The 21,039-nt window shown below is 41.0% G+C and overlaps 1 protein-coding gene across 3 annotated transcripts in view; it reads left to right on the top strand.

Annotated features, from left to right (window-relative positions):
• The window catches only part of TRPC3 (transient receptor potential cation channel subfamily C member 3), a 198,307-nt gene that overhangs the window by 54,044 nt on the left and 123,224 nt on the right, over positions 1–21,039 (top strand). For 2 of the 3 annotated variants that reach the window (XM_083174433.1, XM_083174434.1), the window contains exon 2: positions 10,274–11,045. In XM_083174433.1, the coding sequence (XP_083030559.1) occupies positions 10,274–11,045 (772 nt within the window). The remainder of the gene's footprint in view (positions 1–10,273; positions 11,046–21,039) is intronic. The other variant, XM_083174435.1, reaches the window with a different exon arrangement.

Raw genomic sequence — 21,039 nt, forward strand, 5'->3', positions numbered from 1 at the left:
AAGTACCAAAATGACAGTTCGAAGCTGGCACTTTGGGTGAAATTTACTAAGATGTGTATTCTACTTCACATGTGATGTTGCTATGGGAAAACCAATCAGATCCTGTCTACTATCTTCTAGAGGGTGCTAAATAAATAAGAAGTGGGAGTGATTGAGTAGATTCTGATTGGTTTTCCATAGAAACATCACATGTGAAGTAGAATACACATCTTAGTAAATTTCCGCATTTATCTCTCACAATTCTATCAATCTCCAGACCTTGTTGAAAACTATATTGCACTGCAGGTGGGGCAAATGTAATATGTGCAGAGAGTGTTAGATTTGGGTGGGTTATTTTATTTCTGTGACCACATGTATACTGGCTGCAGGGACTGCTGTCACTGACGTCACCGGTAAGTAGGTAAATGTCTGCCCATTTGTAAAGTCTGGACCTCTATATTGGGCCTAATTCGGACCTGATCACAGGACAAATTTGTTATCAAAATGGGCCGAACCATGTGCACTGCAGGTCGGGAAAATGGAACATGTGCAGATGTGGGTTCATTTGTTTCTGTGCAGGGTAAATACTGTCTGCTTTATTTTTATACCAATTTGGATTTCCCATTGAACACACCCCACCCAAATTAACTCTCTCTGCACACATTACATTTGCCCCACCTGCAGTTCAACATGGTTTTGCCCATTAGAAAAACAGTTTGCTCTCGAGATCCTTACAAAATAACCCCCTATAAGTAAGCATAGTGGAAACATGCTAGAAAATGCAAAGCAATAGGTTTCTAGAATAATTATCTGAAAACCTTGGAGAAAGGAGTAAAATTCCACCAATATATAAAGGAGAGTTTATACAAGAAAACGTAAAAAAAGCTTTGAAGGGAAAGAAAAGGGCAGTATACGGACTTTGTACCATTGTAGAATGGTTCTTTCTAACATCAATGGTTCTTATTACAGTACATAAAAGGAACGTACTGTATATACAGTATATTTTATATCCATTTATTTTTATTCCCAAATTACATAGCACCTATGATTATTCCATTTTTTTCCATCCTTATTGTAGGGTAATGTTTGAGAGTTATTAGTTATACCCTACTTTTGAATTCTTGAATTACACATAGGCTGCTTATGCTCAACATTTAGAAATGTATACTTTTTCGGTTCTTACCGTGCCTGTGTACACCTGTCAACTGCAGAGAGAAGCAGCTGCCAGGAAAGTTTAAAGCTGCCATGGTCACAATGGTCTGGTCACGGATGGTTCAATATGTTGGCCATTGATGGTCACTTTAAATAAAAAAAGTTAGCGAATGGGAAACACACTGCAACCCCATACATCCATCTCTGGGGTAACCCATCTTTTATCCCATCACTACACAACTCCATTTTCCTTCAATGGCGAGGGAGGAGATTACACGCGGCCAGCCAGGTATTCGTTCCTGGTGGCAATATATCCCCATTCTCCGACATACATGATAGGTACTCCCTTCCGAACTCACACTTTTATATGTACCTTCAAACGCGGCATTATGTACAATCACTACAAATTTCACCTACAACTCAAACAACCACCTGTCACATCCTAAAGACTTTGAAGAGATGGGAACTACATCCATACAAGATAAAAAACATATACACTTTAATAGTTAACGCACCAGCAACCACACTCATGGCACACAATGCAGACAGATGGCACCACGAAGCAGGAGGGATCACCTCGAGTGAAGATTTAATGGGAAATTTCACGACCACCATGCGTACCCTACACACGGATTATTTGCAAGAAGTTCATCTCAGAACCCTTCACAGGCCTATTTATCTCCCAGTGTTAGAGCCCATTTTGTCCCGGAGGATGATGGAAGTTGCCCAAAATGTAGAGGGACGGGAGCCTCCTTTTATCATTCTTTCTGGAATTGTTATAAAATTAGATGTTTTTGGAATAAAATAATTGCATTTATCAATTCTAAATTCCAGGTAAATTTGTTGCCACAGCCGAAGGCCTGTTTATGCATTAATTCCTCGGACTGGTCAGGTGAAGATCGTCATAGAAGAATATTTCCTTTGCTCACTGTTATATTTACTACAGTATATCTAAAAAGCTGATCTTGAAACATTGGATAGCCAAGACTGGCCATACTATTGGGGAACTACATAGGATGATGTTAGAGCAAATGTATTATGATAGGAAATATCTACCTTGGAATTCTGTCTCAGGAGAGATGAAGTTTCGAAAAAAGTGGGAGCTGTATATTCAGACTTTGGACATTGAAACACAATCCAAGATCTACCTCTTCTCGGAGTATCAAACTTGGTCCCTGTTGCGTGTCTCCTCTCAATCGATCACCAAGATTGGCCATGACTAGAATTCAACAGGTGCTATTTACCTCATTCGCAGACAGTTTAGAGTGGAGTCAAAGGCCGACTGTGTTTGCAACAAAAAGCCAGCCTTCACCTACCATAAGACGAGCGATGGGCTAGAGAGTTAGACGGTTGCTTAGGTCGGCAGTCTTTAAAGACCATCTTACCTCCCCCCCACACTCCCCCTTCTTTCTCTCTTTTCTTTCTTCCTTACTTACTCTATCCTTTTACTACACTGTACGAGTTATTAAAAATGTGTTACTAATGGTCAGAAATTTGTTCGATTTTCTAGGGCTATTCATCGTATAGCAACAAATTGTGCAGCATAAACCTAGTTACAGTTGGAGATTGTAGACAAAGATATGGTCTTGCTCCGGATTGAGCTCTATGTTCAATTATACCCTTCCGATCTCCTACCACCTATGTAAATGTATGACTGCTCAATACTGTTATGTATATCCTCCTTAGCCGTACCAACTGATGGTCATGTCTTGACTACGTTTATTTTTTTCCTCTGTAAAAACCAATAAAAAACGTTTATATAAAAAAAAAAAAGTTACCTGGATATTTTAAATAGATATTCTTATCTTAATTCAATAAAAGATTCAGAGCAGTTTTCAGAAAAAAAACATTAGCCAGTTAAGTGGTTAAAGTTCTATACAGTCTGTATAACATAAAGAGGTGTGGTGCCAAATGGTAACGAAGGCACCTACTGGGATGTTGTGCACAGCTGTTCACACAAGGGAGGGTCAATTCCCTATTAAAATAACCAAGTAGACAAAAGAGTGGCAAAGCGCTTATAAGAATGTGATCAATTGGGTATTACAATGATAGTAAATAATTTTTTTTCAATATCGTCTTAAATATTTAATTATATTGACAAATAAAATATATTAAAATTGGTATTATAAAGAAAATAACATAATAAAACACAATATTAAACCTTGACTACACACTGAGTGCTATAACTTTTAAAAAGTTGCCACATGAAATGCAGCAGAAAGCACTATTAACCATGGGACATTGAATCATTTTGGATGGATTGCCCGCATTGAGCCAGCTCCGTCACCGTTACCGCTACTGGTCGTGAGCCAATTTACAGATTGCAATACAGCTATTTGGGATACTACCACCTGCCTACTTTTGGACTGCCTTTCCCCCCAAAAATTGTGAGTTTGTCTCCTTAAACTGGGATTCACCACTTCTCAGCGGCATACACACCAGGCCAGGTTTATGGATACTCGCACAGTCTATTCTTCAGCTCAAATGGACTAATTTGGGGGCCACTTCTATCTCTACCAACAGAGCATTATAGGAACAAGTGCTACTCTACCATAAGTATAATTGCATTTTTCTTTCCAATACCCTTCTCCAGTAGTTTTAATTGTGTTTTTTTCAAGTGCCCAAAGCGCGAGTACTTATTTTGAATATTGTGTTTTAATATCTTATTATAATACCAAGTTCACTATATTTTATTGGACAATATAATTAAATATTTAAGACATATTGAAATAATAAATGTACTATAATTGTAATACCCAATTGATCACATTCTTATTAGCGCACCACCACTTCTTTTGCAGTCTGTATAGCATGGCCAGCAAGCTGAATGTGACACAAAATGTTTTTCTCTATGCACCTAATATTTTTATCACATAGGCAAATGCATGGGCAAACGCAGAACCCCCCCCCCCCCTTCTCTTGGCAAGTGCCTTAAATTATGAAAACAATAGCACTGGTACATAATATGATCAGTAGAGCAGATACCACATCATGCAGTGTAAGGGACAGAGCGGAGCTGCTGCACATGTCTAGTGTACCAGCTTCTTCTACCACATTTACTGTATGCCTGGATTTGAGACCTCAAACATGCAATGGACCAGAGAGGAGCTGCCAGGAGGAAGAGACATGAGCCTTACCATGAAGTGGGAGATTGTGAACTTAGAAAGTGCAGTACTGGTTCTATAATATTTGTGTATTTATTTATTATGATAGGTTTAAGCTTTTCCTAACCACTTAACCTTTTTAAATGTTTGAAACAGCCTTTACTATAGACCATCTGTACTGTTAAATATTAATACTGTATTACATACAGTATCCAGTCTATGAAAATACCAATTTTTAGGGCTGTTACCTCTCCACCAGACTCCTGTACTTACTCTAATGCACTACAGAGTGGGAGATTTTGGATTACATTTGGAAAACCCCTCTAAAAATCCTGCGTTTGCCACTGTATCATCCTAATTGCAAATTTAATGCTCACAGTTTCTATTAAATTCTAAATGTATTACAGGATTTTATTATGGGTTTTATAGTAACAAATTAAAAGTTCTCCTGTTAAAAGTGAGTGGTGCTTTGGGGGTTCGGAAGTTTGTTCTGGGAAATTCAATGCTAACAGATGAGCACCATGTATGTTTGTATTCCTGTAATAGGAAATGATGAACTGAAATATAACTTACTTTGGAGCCTTAATCTCTGGAACATCTTCTGTATAAAACCAGACACTGATCTCAGGATAATGTCATCAAAAAATATCCTGGCTCAGAGTCTGTAGGGACATAGCAAGCATTGCATTGGCAGTTCACAAATTATGTTTTATCTGTGCTTACAATATGTCATCAAAGGTTCCAGATAACTGGTACTGAGCATCTGATGGGTGCTATTCAATAGACCTAAGAGTTAATTAACGTTTCAAAGATTGCAATTCTTATGACATTAATAATAAGTCAGTCATGCTTGGTATAAGGAGAGACAAATTTCATGCAAATGAATGCAAATCATTTTTATTCCAAGTTTGGGATTTTGCTGTTTTTTTGCAGTATGTATTATCTCATATTTGCATAAAACATTCAATAGAGCTAAACAAAGAAAATGTACATAATTAGATGCAATAAAAATGTGTGTGCTGTTATTCAGTATATTTATTGCAAGCATGCTCAAGAAGTATTGTATATGATACAGATCTATGATATGATAATGCTCATTGCTCACACTGTAAATTTGGGTGGTGTAGCAGAATGCCTAGTCAAATAAAACAGTCTCTTTCGTGGTAATCTCTAACACTAAACTAACACAGTCCAAATAACTAATAGTTTCCGGAATATTGCTACAAACCTACTGGGGACATCTTGCAACTGGCACTTCTGGGAACATGATGCGTATCTGGCACTACTGGGGACATGATATGTAACTGGCACTACTGGGAACATGATGCGTATCTGGCACTACTGGGGACATGCTATGTAACTGGCACTACTGGGAACATGATGCGTATCTGGCACTACTGGGGACATGATATGTAACTGGCGCCACTGGGGAAATCTGTAACTGGCACTACTGGGGACATCTGTAACTGGCACTACTGGGGACATGCTATGTAACTGGCACTACTGGGAACATGATGCGTATCTGGCACTACTGGGGACATGATATGTAACTGGCGCCACTGGGGAAATCTGTAACTGGCACTACTGGGGACATCTGTAACTGGCACTACTGGGGACATGATGTATATCTGGCACTAGTGGGGACATGATATGTAACCGGCACTACTGGGGACATCTGTAACTGGCACTACTGGGAACATGATGCGTATCTGGCACTACGGGGGACATGATATGTAACTGGCGCCACTGGGGACATCTGTAACTGGCACTACTGGGGACATCTGTAACTGGCACTACTGGGGACATGATGCGTATCTGGCACTACTGGGGACATGCTATGTAACTGGCACTACTGGGGACATGATGCGTATCTGGCACTACTGGGGACATCTGTAACTGGCACTACTGGGGACATGATGTGTATCTGGCACTAGTGGGGGCATGATATGTAACTGGCACTACTGGGGACATCTGTAACTGGAACTACTCAGTAGCGCACGCAGGGGGGATTTCAGAGTACCCAGAAACCCCCCCAGGAGTCTAAGGGACCTAGGCTGAAAGCTGAGGGTCCCCTCCTTCCAGGAGTACAAGAATTTTTAAAATCGAACCTTGGGAACCGGAGATATCTGACTTCAAAACAGTGGTCCCCATCCAAGCCTGTTAATTGCACTTCCCAGTCAGATATTTCAGGTTCTGTCTGACTAAGAGTTTTTCTGAGGGCATATTCCAAAAGCTGGGACTCTCTACCTTTGAAAGACACTAGTAGTTTGTCTCTACTGTTCCCAGAACCAGGGATATCTGCCTTCCAGCAGAAGGTTACTGCTCCAGCTCCACACACCTGGTATGTAGTTTTATATACTCATTGGCAGATTCCTCTGCCTGCTGAACTCTGATCCCCTAGTCCCCAATACCATTTGGTAGGTGGGATTCTCTAGTTTTTAATTCCATTAAAATCTAAGAAATCTATTTCTGGGAACTGGAGATATCTGCAGTTAAGCAAGCTGTCCTCCCACCAGATAATTATGAATAATAAGCCCACTCCACTATACACCCCTCCTCTTCGTATTAAACATCCTCTACCACCGTGGAAGTTATGTATCAGGGCCCCTTCATTCAGCCCAATGCCCCCTTCTCCCACTCCATCTCCCACCATCTGTGCTGTAAAGGGGTAATTAGTGGAAATTACTGATCCAGGCCCTACATGCTGAGCGGTTGATATAATACCCCCTACCACCCGCAGGACATCAAAGCTTCCCCCACCCCTACCACTGGAGGATTGGTAGGGGCCCCAATACATTGTTATGCCCAGGGGCCTACCATCTGCGGGACATCAAAGCTTCCCCCACCCCTACCGCTGGAGGATTGGTAGGAGCCCCAATTTTTTATTATTATTTATATATATTTGGTCTGTCTATAATACTTTAACTGACTCGGCATATACTGGGTCACCTAAGTGTCCATCTCCGTGCTTTGCTCCGCCCCTGTGGAAACCCCCTTCTGAAAATCCTGCGTTTGGTATGGGTAGATTCATTGTCATTATGGTAAGAGCACACATTATGAAACAGCTTTGGTAAAACAGCTTTTCTCTAATGTGTAAAGGAGGAGTTGTGTGCTAAATGACAGAGGAGTTATGCAGCTTTGTCATTATAGGCGCTGCTATCGCTAAGATATAGCATCAATTTGCTGGGCAACGCATGAATGGTCAATTTCACTGACCATTTCAACACTATCGATTTTGGCAGCTGCAGGTGTCGCCTCATTCACAGCCACTGTAATGGCTGCCAACTTCAGACTGCATGGAAGATCATATGATAGTAATAAGATCTCACATATGCTCATAGGCGTGCACAGGACATTTTATTAGGGGGTGCACTATCAAAGGGGTATATGTGGCACCCCCTGTTGTGCATGTCTATTACTGCCCATTGGGTGTGTCAATCAGGTGCGTCTACCATCATCTATTGGCACTCGCTACAATATAAAACATCTCTCAGCCACACCATAATCTCCTGCCTATTACAGTTTTAATCTTCTAATTACTCTGTGTAACAGTAAAGGCAAATAAAGTAAAAAACATATATGGATGACGCAGGTATGTAGTGGTATGGATAATGCAGGTATGTAGTGGTATGGATGACGCAGGTATGTAGTGATATGGATGACGCAGGTATGTAGTGATATGGATGACGCAGGTATGTAGTGATATGACAATGGTCTAGTACAATTAACAATGCAAAACTCATAATTGATTGATGGGCGCTTCTTTTAATGGAACAAAGTTCTAAAATGCAAAAGTCATTGGTTAAAGGTATTGCAGATATTGCTAGCGGCAGGGAGGTTTTCATAAGGTGGGCACAGCATTAGGGGGTGCCTGTGCCCCCCTAACACTCAATGTGTGCACACCTATGCATATGCTCTGTGGAGGCAGACAGAAGGAGAGGGCATCAGCGCTGGGCTCTGACAGGGATCTCATGAGGGGGGGGGGGGTTCACTACATTACTCTGGTAAATGAGATGTTAATACATCTTATAGCCCGGCTCAGTAAAAAGGTGAAGCATGAAGCGCTAAAGTCAGTGACGTGCGGTGAGGACATTGCCTGGGGTGGCAATCAACTCCCCGTACACCCCCCCCCCTCGCACTGCCGCGAGCGGGCACAGGCAGCAGCTGGTACATCCGCTGGCCCAATCACATCTAGGGGCGTGCATTCATACTGGTGCCCCTGTCATTGCGGCATCAGTATAAGTGCCCCTTCCCCATTAATTTTCAATGGACTTTTACAGCCCATTGCTGCACCCTGCCTCCTGCCCTCCCCCACCCACCCCCCGCTTCCCAGAGTTTTAGGGGGAAATTTAGTAAACTAAATTTGTAAAAAAATAGGTGTATTTGTATCCAGAAATACACTTATTTTTGACATTTACTATCCCGAAAATACGGCAATTCGTAGTCGTATTGATGTGCTATCAATACGAATACGAATTGCTGTATTTTCGGGATAGTAAATGTAAAAAATAAGTGTATATCTGGATACAAATACACCTATTTTTTACAAATTTCCTTTAGTAAATTTCCCCCTTAATGTTAACAGCGGCAGGCACCTCTCCCGCTGCCTCCCACCCTCACATGCAGCAGTGTAAGAGGGTGGGAGGCAGCGGGAGAGGTAGAAATTATGAAAATAATAAAAGAAGATATATAAATATATCTTCTTTTTATTATTTTCATCATTATGACAGAGGAGGCTCTGCCTCCCCTGACTGCACGTCCCTGGCTAAAGTGACACAAAAGTGTCACTGCACTTTGGCATGTGATTTGTAATTTATTCACCCCTGCTGTATACAGTCCTTTTTAACTGTAAATTTCTCTTTCCTAAAAGGAAACAAGTCTATTTTAAACAAACCAATAAATCACATTAATTTGGATTTCCAGACTTATACCCCTTTTACACTGCCATAAAAACACTGTTTTTTGCCTCATTGACCCGGGTCAGCGGCGGTGTTAATGGGGTGCCCTCAGCATGACGATCGGCGGTCCCGGCACGTCGTTTGGGACATATATATTTACACAACAGACCAACTGCATACATATAACACCCACACAGAGGAGAGAGAGATTACCAAGAGAAGAGGACAGGACAAGTGACAGCTGGTGTCCATGACAGCAGAGTTGCTGCTGCTGGAGCTGCACATGCTCAGTAGCTCCCTCTGCTGTTGAAGTGATAAAATACCTGGTACTTTAACACAGGCCAATCTGACTGGGCAACCAGTCAGATTCTATCTATTATCTTCTAGATCTAGATGGAGCTAAATTAGAAGATTCTGATTGGTTGCTATGGGTAACATTCCATCATCAATAGAACTACCATTTTAGTAAATAAACCAGTAAAATGGGTCAATTGCCACATGAAAATAAGGGCTTCAATTGAACTGCCCAATAACACCAATGGGCAATAAATCTCAGTAAAAGGCCTTTTTTGTTGTAATTTACCTTGTATCCATTGAATTCCCCATTAAGAATCAGTTTCATTATTATATTTTTCAAAATGAAAATTAAACACTAGAAGGTTATCTTTCCAATCTGGCTGGTTGGAATGAAAATCTGTAATCTTTTGGAAACAAATTACAATCAACCATTTGCTCTCAAAAGCTGGAAAATGGACAAAAGCAGTCATCTGCATAAATGGATTTAACTAATTTGTCTGAATGACTATTTTTGCCCGTTTTCCATGTTTAGGAGCAAATGGTCAATTGTCATTTGATCCCCAAAATTTCCCGATTTTCATTCCAATCAGCCAGATTGGAAAGATAATCTTCTAGTGTGTATAGGCCTTTAGAGAAAGTAACCCTCAGGATTTAGTGTTTCCTTTTTACTATGACGCTAATAGTGTTTTTATCACTCATTTTTATTTCCCACAATGAAAGACTCCACTAACAATTTTAGCATTCTTGATGCTTAAACCTTTGTGTGATATATATGTGTTATAGAGATACTGTACTTAATAACTATGCATAGACCAGTGGATTAATATGCTCTTCTTTCTTCAGAGCAGGTGATGGGAGCCCATCTATGAGGAGAGTGACCATGATAAGAGAGAAGGGTCGGAGACAGGCCGTCCGAGGCCCAGCATTTATGTTTAACAACAAAGGTCCAAACCTGACAGCAGAGGAGGAGCGCTTTCTGGATGCTGCAGAATATGGGAACATTCCTGTTGTAAGGAAGATGCTGGAGGAGTCAAAGACATTGAATGTCAATTGTGTGGATTACATGGGACAAAGTTCCCTTCAGCTAGCAGTAGGCAATGAACATTTAGAGGTTACTGAGCTTTTGTTGAAAAAGGAGAACTTGGCACGGATAGGAGATGCCTTGCTTCTTGCAATTAGCAAGGGGTATGTAAGGATAGTGGAAGCCATTTTGAATCATTCTGCATTTGCTGCGAGCAAAAGACTCACCCTCAGTCCATGTGAGCAAGAGCTACAGGATGATGATTTTTACTCCTACGACGAAGATGGCACTAGGTTCTCTCCAGATATCACACCCATCATCCTTGCTGCCCACTGTCAAAAATATGAAGTTGTTCATATGCTGTTGATAAAAGGTGCAAAGATAGAACGTCCCCATGATTACTTCTGCAAGTGCAATGACTGCACTGAGAAACAAAAGCATGACTCATTCAGCCACTCCAGATCCAGAATAAATGCTTACAGGGGATTGGCAAGTCCAGCTTACCTGTCCCTTTCCAGTGAGGATCCTGTACACACAGCACTGGAACTGAGCAATGAATTATCCAAACTGGCCAATATCGAAAAGGAATTTAAGGTAAGATTTCATAAGTTATATTTGTTACATAAAAGAAGTAACTGTCCTCTAAAACAAATATGTCAAACTAGTAAGCCTGCTCGAAGCAAAAGCTTCGAAAGCTAGTCTGCTAACTTCTGTGTTTGTGCATGTGTGCAAAAGAGATGTAGTTTCACTCTCTGCCAGCAGGTGGCAGTGTTTCGGAGACTATGGACACTAGACATATATAGATGATCAAGAAAAAATTAGTCTGAAAATGCAATTTATGGTTAAAAATGACTAGGCATGTTCTAAGGATTTTATTCATCTTTCCAGCTGAAGAATAATGTGCAGTGGTTTATTTTCATTACATTACTAATAGTCCCATTAATTAAAATGTCCTGAAAGTAAAATTCAAATTGTACACAAGCATATGGCACAATTTATCTAAATATACATGATAGAGGCTTGTGTAGCGTATTTTGTGTTGCAATATTTTAATGCCACATTTACCTTCTGTTGTGATGCCAAACTTTTGAGCAATCGTTATAGAGCTTTTTTAGAGGGCATTGGATTCCTGTTGATATATTGTCTCATTTACATATGTTTATTTTCTATATTTTATCATATAACTGAACATCGTAGATTGAATATATTTTTACTTTGATTTTAGAATGTAATATTTATTATGTGGATTACTATTCACTATATTTTAATAAGTTTAATAACCTGAATATGTCAAGTAGTGATTTAATGTTAGTGAACTCCATTTCTTAATAGATTCATTTTAGCATTATACTTATATTTCAAAATGTTCTCCTTTATGAATTATGCAGATTTTTTTTAATGTTCCATATCACAAATGTGTCCAGCTAGTGTCATTTCAAATGGAAAATCCTGCAAAGTTTCTTAAAATGTATAAGATGAACATATAAAATAATATATATGTATGTATAGTCATGCATGCATCATAAACAATGGATGGACTATTATTTTAATTCAATAATTAAAATAATAGTCCATAATAGTCCATAATTCAATAAATTAAGAACAATAAATACTGTCTGTGTGGCATATGTATGTTTTCTCCATGTGTGCCTGGGTTTCTCCAGGTATTCTGTTTCATTCCCAAATTTTTGATATTTGGGTTTGAAAAAGGGGAATAAGCCTTGCTTGGGGCTATTCAATTCCAGACTCTTTTTCACCTGATCCCCTTTTTAACACTTAATGTGTCAACACCCGTTTACCCATAAAAAGTCCACAGACCTATGTCATTTGATAAATGGCTTCAAACGGGATCTGGTGTACTGTACACGCTTTCTTGTTTATAACCTCCTGAACCTGTTGAAGACAAATCAAGAAAGTACACATTGCGCTAGACATTGCTCATTGTGTACTGGGGCACACAGATCTGGTAATCGCTCTGTTGGGTTTGAGCGTTTATTGGACACGATAGAAATAATTATCTTTGGTAGCATATGGAACTGACTAGCAGACAAATTGCTGATCAGGATTTAGGCAAATCAACTGCCTGAATAACACTGTATTGGAGTCAGAAAGAACTAACCTCTAAAGTACAGTATAAATTAGAGGGGCATCAGGTCAGGTAAATGCTAGCAATGATCATCCTGTTGAGCACTGATTTGGCAGACCATTTGCAATGGGTAAAAATAGCACCCATTGGACTCATTTTCAGTTTAAGTACTACAGTACTTCATATAAAATACCAACAATAGAAAAAAAAAAAAACATTTCAATGAATGCTAATAATGGGTATTGGAAGACTGGTATTCATGCCTACCAGCTGTCATGTGGGAAGGTTCAGCTGGGTCAGTATAATAGGGGGAGTGGCCTCAACATTTGTGGGCAATGCAGGAGCGTAAAATTACTGATTGCATTACAGTAGCCTGCATTTTGGTGCCACCCTTCGGCAACACCCTTGGGATGCTAGTGCATATGATACCCCTTTTAGACATACTACCCGGGATTTTGGCCAGGTTTACCTGGGATTTTCAACTCAGGTCACTCCCGGGATTTTAGTAACAGACCTCCTTTCACACTACACCTCAAATCCGGGAAAAACCCGGGTATACCCCTTTCACACATAAGCCAAGCTTTTCAAGCATTTCAGTGTTTCATCATTAAAATGGGACATGCCCCGGCAGCAAAAAAAAAAAGCAACATCACATGTTTAAAACTGAAAAACCCAGGTAAACCCATTCAGACATAAGCAGAGTATTATACCCGGGAGTTAAATACTGGGAAAAATCCTGGTCAATTGCAGGTGCTCAGTATCCGGGAGTGAAATCCCGGGTATACCCTTTCAGACATACGCTAGTCCCGGGTTTGGGCGCGTTCATGTGAAAAAACCCGGGATTTTCACGTATGTCTTAAAGGGGTATTAATGACAGCAATGCACTGTGGAAATACACTATAGTCCTGTGCAATATAATACAACATATGTATAATATATGATTCAAGTGCACTGTGGGGAACCTGAGTTGGCCCCCAGTCAGTGGTGCCCACCGGTGGTTTCCCCTGTACTTCTGTGGGACAATCCAACCCTGTTTAAACCCCTTATTCCCCTTTCACATCACACAAATAACCTGGGTCCGACTGTGCAGGCAGCGTCAGCTCCAATAGATGGCTCCTACCCCACCCGCTCGATGATGCGCTGGTGCTTCGCCCCCTTTCTGACATCAGCCACCTGGGTCTTTTGCAATGTGAAAGGTGTAATAGAGGTGCGCAGAAAAATGAGTGTAGATTGCTGCTGTTTTAAGCTGGCAGCACATAACCAAAACATGTCCCTCAGATATTATCCCCTAAGTTATGAGATATTTTATTGGAAAACCTGCATGTAGCTGCAGAAGCCTGCATATAATTACAAGTCCGAGACCAAAGTATTCCAATAATTGGATGTCTTGGTAACTTATAGTCAGAAAGGTCTCAAAGAACTACTTGAGTGAGGCTGCTTAGTACAACTGTGGCTCGCTTTCATCCTCTGTGCATGCACCGTGCCAGCAAATAACATGTCTGTACAGGCAAAACTTTTCCTTCTAATTTGTTTGACTGTTTGTTTTAGTGTCACTTGGGTATGCTAAAAACTGCGCAGCAGACCCCAAATATCTCCTTGTAGTACACGATTAGAAAACTCTACTAGCTTCAAAGGGTTTTACTGTGCTTGTTTATTCCAATATTTTTGTTTGCTGTCCTTTCCCTGACCCATATTTCCTTGCCGTTCTCTTTACTCTTTTAGAACTACTTGATGAAAGCACAGTGCACATATAACTGTTTCTTAGGGCTTAGTTTAAACCAAATATAAGTGAAACCTGGTTCTGCTTGGAATACTTGTTCTTCTGCTTTTCACCAGTCTGAAGAAGACGGCTTAGTGTAGATCTCTTGTTTACTGAGAGGCTGGAAGGTGCTCATTAAATGTATATAATTATGTTTGGCCACTGTCTAACAATTCTGGAAATTCTCACTTGAAACAATTATTTAATATCATATTAATTGAAAATATTTCGAAACAGAGGTATCTGGATTATAGGATGACAATCAGTGGGTCAACCCCATATGGTTGGCATGCAGCGGATCAGCCGGTACAAAAGGTTGACATGGTAAAAAAGGTTGACATGTACAAGGTCAACAGTGCTTAAGGTCAACAGGTTGAAATGGTCGACCCGGGTCGTTGTTTTTTCAACTTCTTCCTACTTTAAGGTTTGGGAGTGATAGAATACTATCACAAGGTGGCGCTGTTTTACCTCAAAGTAAAATTTACACAGTATTATGATATCACTTTGATTTAATAGGAAAAACACATTAAAATACAATTCATAACACTCAAATATACATATAAAGTAAAAACAAACAACATACAACATATAATAGCATATATTATGCAGAGCGAGGCATTATCAATATACGAGGCTTTTGGTACTGTTCAAATGTATTTTGTGAGGCAGTATGACCATAGTTACCAGTCCCTTAGATGCTGTTCCTTTGGGCTTTGTATATTTAAGGAGGTAATGTCCACTCTATTCCTTTTTCTGAGCAATTCAAATGGGTCCTGCGGTAGTTGGACCGGCTCCAGGTATAAGTGTCCAATTTGTAACTCCTTTTAGGCTCTCTTAGCCAATTTCAGCTCACCCAAATTCAGCAGTATGCAAAGCTGGTAATTGCAGTGTGTAAGGCTGGTAATTGCAGCGTGCAAGGCTGGTAGTTGCAGCGTGTCAGGGTGCTGGTACCGGGCTGTAACGGGCTCCAATACGCGTTTCTCCGCCTTAGTAACGCTCGGCGGCTTCCTCAGCTGGATCCAGCTGAGGAAGCCGCCGAGCGTTACTAAGGCGGAGAAACGCGTATTGGAGCCCGTTACAGCCCGGTACCAGCACCCTGACACGCTGCAACTACCAGCCTTGCACGCTGCAATTACCAGCCTTACACACTGCAATTACCAGCTTTGCATACTGCTGAATTTGGGTGAGCTGAAATTGGCTAAGAGAGCCTAAAAGGAGTTACAAATTGGACACTTATACCTGGAGCCGGTCCAACTACCGCAGGACCCATTTGAATTGCTCAGAAAAAGGAATAGAGTGGACATTACCTCCTTAAATATACAAAGCCCAAAGGAACAGCATCTAAGGGACTGGTAACTATGGTCATACTGCCTCACAAAATACATTTGAACAGTACCAAAAGCCTCGTATATTGATAATGCCTCGCTCTGCATAATATATGCTATTATATGTTGTATGTTGTTTGTTTTTACTTTATATGTATATTTGAGTGTTATGAATTGTATTTTAATGTGTTTTTCCTATTAAATCAAAGTGATATCATAATACTGTGTAAATTTTACTTTGAGGTAAAACAGCGCCACCTTGTGATAGTATTCTATCACTCCCAAACCTTGTTCTACTAGCAGAGGAACACAATACCTCTGACAGGAGGCGGCAGTTATACCCAAAGGGTTTTTTAGATAAAATTATAGAGAGTTCTTAATTGTGTAGACATATTAGCGCTTCTGTGCGACCTTAGGGTCACCCCCTTTTTCTTCTTCCTACTTTACAATTTGGAATGGTAACATTGCCTGAAGTACGGCGGGCACAGTGTCTTCACTAATTTTCTTTTAAATGGTTCAACATACAAAATGTCACTGGGAGGAGGAAGCAGCCAAGTCGGCAAATATTATGTCATCTATGTGTACTAATTTTTTTTAAACGGCACTAGAAAATATGACATTTCTATTTTCCACTATTTTTATTTTACATTATCCTTATCTCTATCAGAGTTAAGGTGTGTTCCTAGATTACAGAATTTTTTGAGTTTTTAATGATATTTTATATGGTAAATACAAATATGCTTTTATTAATAACATTACATAACTGTTACATTTATATCCCCCTCATTTAGTTACTTTCATCAATTTAATACACCTTGCTGTAACCTTATTTTTCATCTTACCTCCCTGACAACTAATAGTATGCTTGAAGAGGGTAGCATGGTGTACATCACGGGTGGACAATAAGCGGCCCTCCAGCTGTTGATGAACTACACATCCCAGCATGCCTTGCATCAGTGTCAGCATTGCCAAATTGCAAAACTAAAGCAATGCATGCTGGGATGTGTAGTTCATCAACATCTGGAGGGATGCTTATTGCCCACTCCTGGTGTGCATTCTCAAGTGATATACTGTAACACATTTCTTCTATGCTCCATAAACCTAAAGTAATGGCCCAGTGGTTCTAACAATATACTGAATAGCAGAGTCATGCTCAGGGCCACCATCAGAAATTGTAGGGCCCGTGACAGACAAAACAGGCAGGTCCCCACCTCTTAAACCCCCGTCATCCCTGGGGAGACCTCTGGTATTTGCAGCATTGTCCTGGTCACACTCATTTATATAAATGATAAAGGCAGACCTAAAATCAATAAAATCCCTCATTAAGAAAGCCCTACAAATTGGATCTGGATAAAATGGACTGGGTCCATTTTGAATTGTCAGGGAGCTCAGCACAGAGCTGCTTACACAGCTCTGTGTAAGCGACGTTGTACTGGAAATTGGAGAGGCCGAATGGCTCCCATTATAGAAAGCAATGTCTGGGAAACAGTAACTAGAGTTTCTGGAAGGTTAATCAGGTTAAGGCTTCCAACAGGGCTCAGCCAATGTGTTTTTTAAGGAAACTCTCGTATGGAGGAAGTAGGCCCAACTTCTTGGGAAGTATAGTGCGCAGAGCACTCTGGAAAACTGTAGCAGGAAGTAAACCGGAGTGAGAACAGGCCTCTGCGTCTGCTGGAAGCAATGCCCAGATACAGACTCTTACCCTACCTGTGAACTTCATGCAGAAACACTGTGAATGAGCCACGTAGCCATCCTGCAGAGACATTGCAGAGGTAAGTAAGTGAACTTTGTATTCTGGGTCATGACACCAGTTAGAAGCTGTATTTCCCCATATGAAGGTACAAGTGTTCCTGAAATCCCTCCGTACTTTGTAAATGCATTTGGGAATGACCACTTTATGTTCCAGGTCATTGTATTTCATTTGTTAGCGTCAGGTTTCCATCAAATGTAAAGAAGTGGATTATACATCAGTTCTTCTTAAGTAACAGATTATGGGGCAGATTTATTAAACTTTTTTTAATATAAAATAGTGTGAAAAGGATGTTTTTACACCCTTTCACGTCTTTTTAGTATCATTTAAATGTATTAAAGGGCTTTTGGAGCAGTTTTTGGGAAAATTACTCCAAATCCTTTCATTCGCATTTACAGTAACACACAGTTACAATTTGAATCTGGTAGATAACATTAGGGATTTAGTCCTTGCATTAGCCAGGGGCATGCATGGGATATTTCATCCAACACAATGTGGTTTCTGTACCACTGGTGTATTGGAAAATATGCAGTCACACATATAGGATTGGATATCCAATTTGCAGGTAGCTGTTTTGCTGCTGATTAGATCTCAAGATGTCATTAGTGCATGATGTGGAACACTGGTTTCTACAGTATAGGACATGCAGAGTGCACACAAAAAAATGAAAAAGACAGAACAGTTTATCACAAACTCTGCCATTAAAGTAGACTATAGAGAAGTTGTTTACTTTCCAGCATTTTACACTGTAATGATGATGTTCTTGTGTAGTATAATAAGACTTGGCTAGAATTCCTAGCAAAAGGTAATCATAAATGCCTACTGTAATGTTCAAACAATCTGAGATAAATACTAATTACATGCTGTAGTTGCTGTGGCAGTCATACGGATGAAAGAAATACACTGTCATAATTACATGTAATGATTTTGATTGCACTATTACTAAAGTACATCTGAAATAGAGAAATCAATAACCATTTTAAAACGATTTTAAAACGATTGTATTTAGGGATATACATTGGTCCATTCATATGAAGTTATTACTTTGGAACATAATAGATTAAGGTATGCCAAACCAAAGTGGTGAGCAGAACATAAAACGTAAATCATTGATGATGTGATCATTATATATGCTTGCCTTACAAATGGAGTATAGTGTAGAGCAGGGAGAGCTGTACCACACGAAACCTCTAAACAGAAACACAATCGATCCCATTATACAGACATAGATGATAAGGAGAAGGATAAGGAGAAGCTGTTATATGAACAATAGCAGCATATTTATATAAAATGTATAGTACCAGGTCACTGGCATATCTCCCAACTGTCCCGATGTTTGCGTGACAGTTTTTTTTTTTTCAGTAAATGTCCCACATACCACCCGGGCCTGGCATCTGCCCCACCTGCAGTGCACATGGTTTTACCCATTTTCCAAACAAATTTGTACTGCGATCAGATCTGAATAAGGGCCTAAGGGTGAATAACAGAAATAAAAATATTGTAGGAAATGAAAATAATTTGAGAAACAATACTAGATAATATGATATTCAGTAAGCAAATATAAAACCAAATTCAGATGAAAAACAACTATAAGTGTGTGGAAATGTAATAAGCGCATAACTTTTATTAAAGTTATTGTAAACTTATTTTTTTTTTAAGCTAAAATATTGAAAATTCATATACCAGAAAACATTAGGAAGTCACTCTTTAAGATACCATAACTGTCCTCTTAGTTTAAATGAAATTTAAATTAAAATAAACACACATTTAAACAGAATAAGATTACTTATACCCAGGGCTATTTTTGGGCCGGAACGCCCCGGAACGCCGTTCCTGAAGCTCTTTTGCAAAATGATGTCATCAGGAACGGCGTTCCGGGACCTCTGCGGCCTGCCCTGCTGTCTGACTCCGTCCTCTTTCGCAGAGCTGTAACTACTAGGGGGGCTGGGGGGGGGGGCACACGCACCGGGCATGGGAGGGGGGGGGCGCAAGTAAACTGTGAGTGTGTCTGTCACTCACTTGTTATCTCCGCCGGATTCTTCCCCCCTTGTGACGCCGTGGGGGTTACGTCAACGCAGGCGCTGCCCACACGTCATAGCAGGGGGAGGACTTGTTGGCGGAAAGACAATCAGCGCACGGGAAGTTCTGTTCTTTCCCGTGCGCGCAGAACGAGGCAGCAGCCGCAGCACTGTCTACAGCGGCTGCCAGCGCGCCATCAGGCTGCCCCATTCTCCGCATTCAAGGAGCCGGGGGGCGCAGGAATTCTTTAGCAGCGCAGCAGGAGTGACAGCGGTGAACGCCGACAGCTGCGGCAGCCACATCACACACCCTGCTCTGCTGGTCACCAGTTTTCCTCTGACCTCTCATGACTCGCAGTAAGTTATGCACGGTACATATTGGGGAGAAAGTGGGAGCCAGCAACTGTATTGAGAAATGAAATATATATTTATCCCTCAGTCACTGACTCTCTGAAGGTAAATTGTTATTAACCAGCTGCTGACTGAAAGAGTCAGTGACTATGGGATAAATATATATATATTTCATTTCAGAATACAGTGTGTATATATAATAATATATATATATATATTTTTATATATTTATCTTAATGTTATTGTTTATTCAGTGTTTTTTATATATATATTTTTTTTTGGGGGGGGGGCACTAAATGAATGCCCCGGCACCAGAAACCCTAGTTTCGGCCCTGTCCTTCTGAGAGGAGAGCGCAGCGCACCGCGCATCTCTCCTTCCCGAGTTCCCTTCACTGTGCTAGCCACGACCCTTCAACTGTGTCCCTGTCATCAACCAATCAAAGCTCGCAGGCCGGGTCCTGATTGGCTGCCGTGAGCCAATCAGAGCTTGTATGCCGCAGACCAATCAGGAGCTGGCCCGCGAGCTTTGAATGGCTGATGTCACAGTGAAAGGAAGGAGAGACGCAGATGGGGCATCTGTCCATGTAACCGGGCGTCGGACGTGTGTGGCATCACTGTACGCCAGGGGTGTCAAACTCAAATTCATCGGGGGCCGCATCGGCAGTTTGGTCACCCTCAAAGGGCCGGTTGTATCTTTGCCAGATGTCATATGCCCCACAGTGCAACACATATGCTCCCAGTGCCATATATCATATGCCCCCACAGTGCCACACATATGCTCCGTGCCAGATATCATATGTCCCACAGTGCAACACATATGCCCCCAGTGCCAGATAGTATATGCCCAACAGTACAACACATATGCCCCCTGTGCCAGATATCATATGCCCCACAGTGCAACACATATGCCCCCAGTGCCAGCCATATGCCCCCACAGTGCCAGACAGAACCATATATGCCCCCACAGTGCCAGATATAACCCCACGGTGCTAGGTATGCCCCCACAGTACCAGATATGCCCCCACAGTGCCACACATATGCCCACAGTGCCAGAAATGCTACCCACAGTGCCAAATATGCCCCCACAGTGCCAGATATGCCCCCAGTGTCAGATATGCCCACACAGTGCCACACATATGCCCCCAGTGCCAGCCATATGCCCCCACAGTGCCAGATATGCCCCCAGTGCCAGATATGCCCCCACAGTGCCAAATATGCCCCCACATTGCCCCCCACAGTGCCAGCTGCAGAACAGCACAACTGACCGTTGGTTGCTGCAGCCTGGTCTCACTCTCTCCT

Source organism: Crinia signifera, chromosome 1, assembly GCF_055691185.1.
Source record: "Crinia signifera chromosome 1, ASM5569118v1, whole genome shotgun sequence".
NCBI classification, from domain to species: domain Eukaryota; kingdom Metazoa; phylum Chordata; class Amphibia; order Anura; family Myobatrachidae; genus Crinia; species Crinia signifera.